The 6,876-nt window shown below is 47.0% G+C and overlaps 2 protein-coding genes across 3 annotated transcripts in view; one reads left to right on the forward strand and one right to left on the reverse strand.

Annotated features, from left to right (window-relative positions):
- The window catches only part of LOC138947851 (protein timeless homolog), a 90,533-nt gene that overhangs the window by 40,035 nt on the left and 43,622 nt on the right, over window positions 1-6,876 (reverse strand). The window lies entirely within an intron of this gene.
- LOC138947852 (uncharacterized) overlaps window positions 1,018-6,876 on the forward strand; it is an 8,825-nt gene continuing 2,966 nt past the window's right edge. The window contains exons 1-3 of one of the 2 annotated variants that reach the window (XM_070319414.1): window positions 1,018-4,568; window positions 5,258-5,586; window positions 6,178-6,876. The exon at window positions 6,178-6,876 is cut by the window's right edge and continues 2,966 nt beyond it. In XM_070319414.1, coding sequence (XP_070175515.1) covers window positions 2,262-4,568; window positions 5,258-5,586; window positions 6,178-6,697 — 3,156 coding nt within the window. In that variant the 5' untranslated portion in view covers window positions 1,018-2,261 and the 3' untranslated portion in view covers window positions 6,698-6,876. Of the gene's footprint in view, window positions 4,569-5,257; window positions 5,587-6,174 lie in introns of both variants that reach the window. The other variant, XM_070319412.1, reaches the window with a different exon arrangement.

Below are 6,876 nucleotides of genomic sequence, written 5' to 3' on the forward strand. Positions count from 1 at the left end.
GGAGACAGAGAGAAAGACAAACTGGACGGAGACAGAGAGAAAGACAAACTGGACGGAGACAGAGAGAAAGACAAACTGGACGGAGACAGAGAGAAAGACAAACTGGACGGAGACAGAGAGAAAGACAAACTGGACGGAGGAAACAAAGCAAGGAAGTGATGAATGAAAGAGAGAAATGGGAATCAACACAATCTGTAAATACTTTTCTTCATGGCATTGCTTCTAGACCGCTCCATTCTGTGGCTGTACTTATTATTAAAAAAACACCACTGGATGCAGACAGAAAAAAAACCCACACAGGAACAAAGTTAAAAAACAAAGGATTACTGTACTCACCGATACAAAGACGACACAAGACGATTACGAATTTTCACTTCTGGAAGCTTCATCAGGAAAAGAACACAAAAGACAACAGAAAGCAGACGCAACACGGAACGAACAGGGTTTGAAAGAAAATGGAGGGGAAACACGCAAAAAGGGGAAGGAACTCTAGGAACCTAGCAAAAAGGGGAAGGAACTCATGCACACAGGAACAGATGAATGAAAGAGAGAAAGTATTACTACGCAGTTTGTAACCAGTTTGTAACCAGTTTGTCACCAGTTTGTAACCAGTTTGTCACCAGTTTGTCACCAGCAGTTTGTCACCAGTTTGTCACCAGTTTGTCACCAGTTTGTCACCAGTTTGTCACCAGCAGTTTGTCACCAGTTTGTCACCAGCAGTTTGTCACCAGTTTGTCACCAGTTTGTCACCAGTTTGTAACCAGTTCTCTTTGTGGCACTGCTTCTACATCACTTCACTCCTTCACTTATTCCAATAAAACAAACCGGATCCAGACAGAAAGATCAGAAGGAAGAAAGGAAGGAAGAAAGGAAGGAAGAAAGGAAGGAAGGAAGAAAGAAAGGAAGGAAGAAAGGAAGCCTAGGAAGGAAGGAAGAAAGGAAGGAAGCCTAGGAAGGAAGGAAGGAAGCCTAGGAAGAAAGGAAGGAAGAAAGAAAGAAAGAAAGACAGAAAGAAAGACAGAAAGAAAGAAAGACAGAAAGAAAGAAAGAAAGAAAGAAAGAAAGAAAGAAAGAAAGAAAGGAAGGAAGGAAGGAAGGAAGGACTTTATGTTCATAGCCTCTGTAAAATGACCCCCATTTAAAGACCCGATTTTTTTCATATTTGTTGAGGTCGTAAAAGAAAGGTTCCACTGTATACACCTTGTCATTGTGACAATTTCTTTGGCGTTCTTATTTGAGGAAAGTCGTCTTTACTGAATGCAAACACACAACCTTATTCTGGACCATGCAAACATCATGTATCACAGAGCCTCAATACAAAGGGACTTAACTACAGCAGTATACTTTCCGCAACCAACCCTCCCTCTGATTCACAGCGACATCAAATGGAAACAGGACACGGACCCGAGAACTGCAGGAGAGCACTCCAAAACCTTCCTCCGTTTCCTGAATTTGAAGGACTTCAGTCAGCCTCTAACCTTGTGCCCTGACTAACGCTGAACTCAAGGCTAACAGTGTTCGAGTTGTGGTTGGCGCCAGTTTGTATCGAGTGGTTTGATTGGTTGTTGAGGCTGTTTGTTTGGTTTGTGTAGCGACTGTTTGTGTTTATATTTCAGTGTTTGGGTTCATCACCTTCAGGGCTGTGGCACCAAGGATTGTTTGTGCAAGGGGTCTGTTTACATTAAGCACTGTGAAACTTTTAGGGTTTAGGGTTAAACGCTGTGTTGAGTTTCTATTGTTCTGTGTTTTTTGACAACAAGCTCTGGCACTGGAAAAAAATTCCAAAACCATCTTCATGTAGGATTTGTGCGTGTGTAGTTGTTGTTTTTAACAAGGAAAGTTCTCTATAGGTGAAAAACTTTCAACAAATCTGGAAGTTTTTTTGTCTTCTCCAGCTTCAGTTACTGTTGCTCTGATGTTGAACTCTCTTCTGCTAAAAGACAAAATGTGATTGGAGACTTTCATCAAATGTGAAGTTTATCTGTTTGTGTTTTGGACTGTGTTTTTTGTTATTCACCAAGCCTAATTCAGCAGAGACCTAGCTTCACTCTTGGCTCATATCAAACTTGCTGATAAGTGTCTTGATCTAGATTCTCGCTGGTTGATGGTCATGGGATACATCACATGAGTCAATTTGGGCTAAACAGACGGGCTACTTGTGGACATTTTACTGTGCAATATTCAGTGGAGACGACCAAGTGGGATCTGTGTGTTAACTGTCCCTTGTGATTGTGACGTGTCTGCCGAGTGCTAAACCCACCATGGCGTGGAGAAACTGTCTACTTTTGTCCACACTAGCTGTGTTCCTGCACATCTCCACCATTCCCTCTCAAGCCTGCCCCTCCCCCTGTTCCTGCACACCAGACGCAGTCAACTGCTACGGACAAAAACTCACACAAATCCCGGAGGACTTTCCCTTCGACACGACCTCCATCGACCTTCAAACCAACGACATTGAAACCATCGGCGTCCAGCTTCAGAACTTGACCTACGTGCAAGAGATCATGCTTCGGTTCAACCGCATCTCGCACATCTCCGACGGAGCGTTCAGCAACATGCCCAACCTGACCCGCATCAACCTGGGATCGAACCTCATCACTACGCTCACTGCCGACATGTTTCACAACGTCCCCAAAATGAGCATTCTGGACCTGACAGACAACCTGATAACAACAGTGGACGGAGCGTTCGACAATCTGCCGACCTTGACCAAGCTGGTGCTGACACGGAACAAGCTCGGCGAGTTGACGGCGAAAGGGCTGCAGCCGCTGACAAACCTCATTTATCTGATGGCGGAGGAGAACGGGATCCATCACATCGCGATGACGACATTCCACTCCATGCGACAGTTATCCTACATGTCGATAAGCAACAACCCGCTCAACAACATGGACGACGTCTTGTCCAACAACGAACTTCTCTCCTACCTTGACCTTGGTCAATGTCACCTTCGCAACGTTCCCACGGGGTTGCCATGGGCGATACGCTACCTGCAGCTCAGTGGCAACAACATCACTAAAATCACTAAGGACACCTTCACGCAGACGAGATTCCTAGGAATCGTCATTCTGGACGAGAATAAGATTGCTGAAATTGAACCTGGGGCGTTCATGCCTATCGCCCACCTGCAGCAGATTTGGTTGAACGGAAACCAGCTGAAGTCCTTCCCGTCACCCATTCCATCGACAGTCAACACCGTCTGTGTCGAGAAAAACCAAATCACTCAAGTTGCCGACACAGACTTCCCCCCAAACTCCAAAGTGAAGCTGCTTTCATTGCGCGGAAATAAGATTGAAAACATGGCTGAGTTCACTTTCGCTCGCCTCGGAAACTTGCAGAAACTGTATCTGAGCAGCAACGCTATCGCTGAACTCAAGGACAAATCGCTGGCCGGGTTGAGAAACCTGACTGACCTTGAACTTGGCCGCAATCCCGTCACTCACGTGGAGATGAGAATCCTCGCGGGACTGCACGCCCTGCACAACCTTGACCTTTCCTACATCCACGACACCGAGCCGTTCATGAAGGGAAACTTTTTCCGCGACGTCCCTTTCCTCAAATCTCTCAACCTCCGTTCCAGCCCGTCTCTGGCCAGAAACATTCTCACCTCCAACGAGACGCTCAAGTCGTTTTACAACCTGGAACAGCTTGACCTGAGAGACAACCAGATTCAGAATCTGGAGACGGACCTCCCCCGATACTTCCCCAACATCAAGAAGATCAAGCTTGCGGGGAATATTTGGATCTGTGACCCCGACTTGCTGTGGCTTCACGACTGGATGAAGCGAGCGCGCGATGCGTTCGATGACGCGGAACAGGTGGTTTGCGCCATGCCTATGCACTTAGCTGGACAGGTCATCGCTGATCTCCCTTTCCACGTCTTCTTCTGGACAACTTCCACCACCACCACCACTACAACAACGTTGAGCACGACGGACATGGAACTTACAGGATCAGGAGACGTCACAACAGAATCCAGCGAGGATTTTGCATCCGGAGATATAACTGACTCTGCTGTGGATACTTTTGAAACTTCAACGATTTCCTTTGTCAGTAATTCTGATTCTTCTAAAACTGACACTATTGCAACAACAGGTGAGAGAGATACAAATGTTGTAACAAGTAAATCCACAGAAAGTAGCACTATTTCCACCACCAAGGCGACATCAGCTGCTCAAACAAAAGAAAGTGAAACCAAAGAGGTTAGCAGTACAACAAAATCACCTTCAGTGACACCCCCTTCTGCCATCACCTCTGTGAAATCAAGCACAACCACCCCTTCAGTGATGTCCACAAAATTGAACCCTACCACTACACAGTCTTCCACATCTACAACAACGATAACAGCACAGCCAACCACCACCACCGCAACAACAGAGCCCACCACCACCACCACCACCACTACAACAACAGAGCCCACCACCACCACCACTACAACAACAGAGCCCACCACCACCACCACAACAACCACATCTACCATGAAAGCATCCACCCCAATGACACGTGCCAAAGTCACAAGTACAGAAGGCTTCAAGACAAGCTCCAGTACAGCATCAAAAACAACCAGCGTAAGTTTTAGTTAAAAAAAAGGCATTTAAACTCACACTTAAAGCGCCTTGCTGTGTTGTCTGTAACTCCCCTATCCTCCTAAACCCATCTCTTTCAATTTCATTTCAATGTATTGTTTGTTTTGGTACTCTTTTTGTGTGTGTGTGTGTGTGTGTGTGTGTGTGTGTGTGTGTGTGTGTGTGTGTGTGTGTGTGTGTGTGTGTGTGTGTGTGTGCGTGCATGCATGTGTCACTGTGTGTCAGTGTGTGTGTGCGTGCATGTGTCAGTGTGTGTGTGTGTGTGCGTGTGTCAGTGTGTGTGTGTGTGTATGCATGTGTCAGTGTGTGTATGCATGTGTCAGTGTGTGTGTGTGTATGCATGTGTCAGTGTGTGTGTCAGTGTGTGTGTGTGTGTGCGTGTGTCAGTGTGTGTCAGTGTGTGTGTGTGTGTATGCATGTGTCAGTGTGTGTGTGTATGCATGTGTCACTATGTGTGTCAGTGTGTGTCAGTATGTGTATGCATGTGTCAGTGTGTGTGTCAGTGTGTGTGCATGTGTCACTGTGTGTGTCAGTGTGTGTGCGTGTGTGTATGCATCTGTCAGTGTGTGTGTCAGTGTCCATTACAGCAAACCTTTTCTCAGCACCTAGACACCAGTGATTGCACCACAAAAGATTATACAAAATGTACAGGTGTGTTTTCTGTCTCACAGCAAAGAACAGCTCCAGCCACCACGACCACAACAATCTCACCCACCACTCCAACTTCCACCACCACCACCACGTCATCTCCAACGAAAACCAGCACTGTAGGATCAACATCAACTGTCGATGACTCTGCCAACGACACAGGCGACCACTCGTCCAGAGACAAAGGTCGAACCTCAACCAGTCAGAGTCCACCCAGCGTTACCATGACAACGGCCGACAACTCTATCAACGACTCAGGTGACAGGTCAAAGGGCAAAGGTCAAACATCAGCCAGCAAGACGCCAACTACGACCAAGGCAACAACTACTCCTGTTGCATCAACAAGTACAAGGTAATTAGCGATGAAGGGGGGTGGGGGGGGGAGGTAGAGCAGAGGTAGAGCAGAGGGAGGGAGAGAGAGAGAGAGAGAGAGAGAGAGAGAGAGAGAGAGAGAGAGAGAGAGAGAGAGAGAGAGAGAGAGAGAGAGAGAGAGAGTCACTCTGTGTGTACATGATTGTGTGTGTGTGAGCACCAGAGCTGTACTTTGTGTTGTTCCTAGGCCTCGGTCTTCGGACATACACGCACACTTTTTTTTTTATCCGATACATTCTTCTGACCCCAGATCTGTGGAATGTCTGATAGTTTTGATACAATTGTTTCCGGCTAGGACATTTTGACTGATGTATGTTTTGAATCCAGATCCAACTGACCTATTCAGGCTATTGTCTTCTGTGTCTGGGAACAACACTGTACTTCTGACTTACTTTTCCAGCAACACAAAAGCATATCTTGACAAATGATCACTTGACATTTACAGCCTACTGAACAGCCATCAAGTTTTAGCTTGTTCAAAGAACAACAAAATGTGTTAAGAAGCTTGCACATACTCATAAACCATTAAAATATCTAACTCATGTTTATATCTATTTTCTGTCTTCAGCAGCAGGGCCACATCAACCACCTCCAACACTCCGACCAGGCCAGCGTCAACAGAACCAAAGACCCTCCCACCGACAACCGCAGCCTCAGAGAGAGTCTCCGTGGGGCATCCCACGTCTGACACCATTCCCACCACAGACCCTCCCACTGATACGCCGCGCTACGGCGGCTCACAGAACAGGATGCCCTCAGTCGCCGACTCCTCCTCCGAGACGCAGACCATCATCATAGCAACCTCCGTCACCATCATCGCTCTCATCGTCGTGCTCATCGCCGCGGCCGTCATTCTCCGACACAGGAAGAAGATTCAACACGTGTACCTGCGAGCGTTCAGCTACACAGTGGAGACCAGCGACACGGCGTTCGTGCTTAGCGACCAGGATGAGCCTGACATGTTGACTGACTCGAGGTCACTGAGGTCAGGATCGGACCGCGGGTCGACAGGGTCAAGGCCGAGTTTTGACAACCCTGTCGCTGGAGAAGCTGACCAGAGCGTGGACGCCTTCGTGTGGAAAGAATACTGACTAGGAATGGACTGAGTGAAAATAGTACTGACTACGAATGGACTGATTGAAGATACAAATGACTAGGAATGGACCGAGTGAAGATAGTTGTATTAGTACAATGTACTGACTCGGCCGGAATGAACTCATAGAATACCACAAGCTGATGTGTTTGACTAACACTGTGTCAGGTCCAAACC

This window comes from Littorina saxatilis, linkage group LG14 (assembly GCF_037325665.1).
Source record: "Littorina saxatilis isolate snail1 linkage group LG14, US_GU_Lsax_2.0, whole genome shotgun sequence".
Lineage (NCBI taxonomy): Eukaryota > Metazoa > Mollusca > Gastropoda > Littorinimorpha > Littorinidae > Littorina > Littorina saxatilis.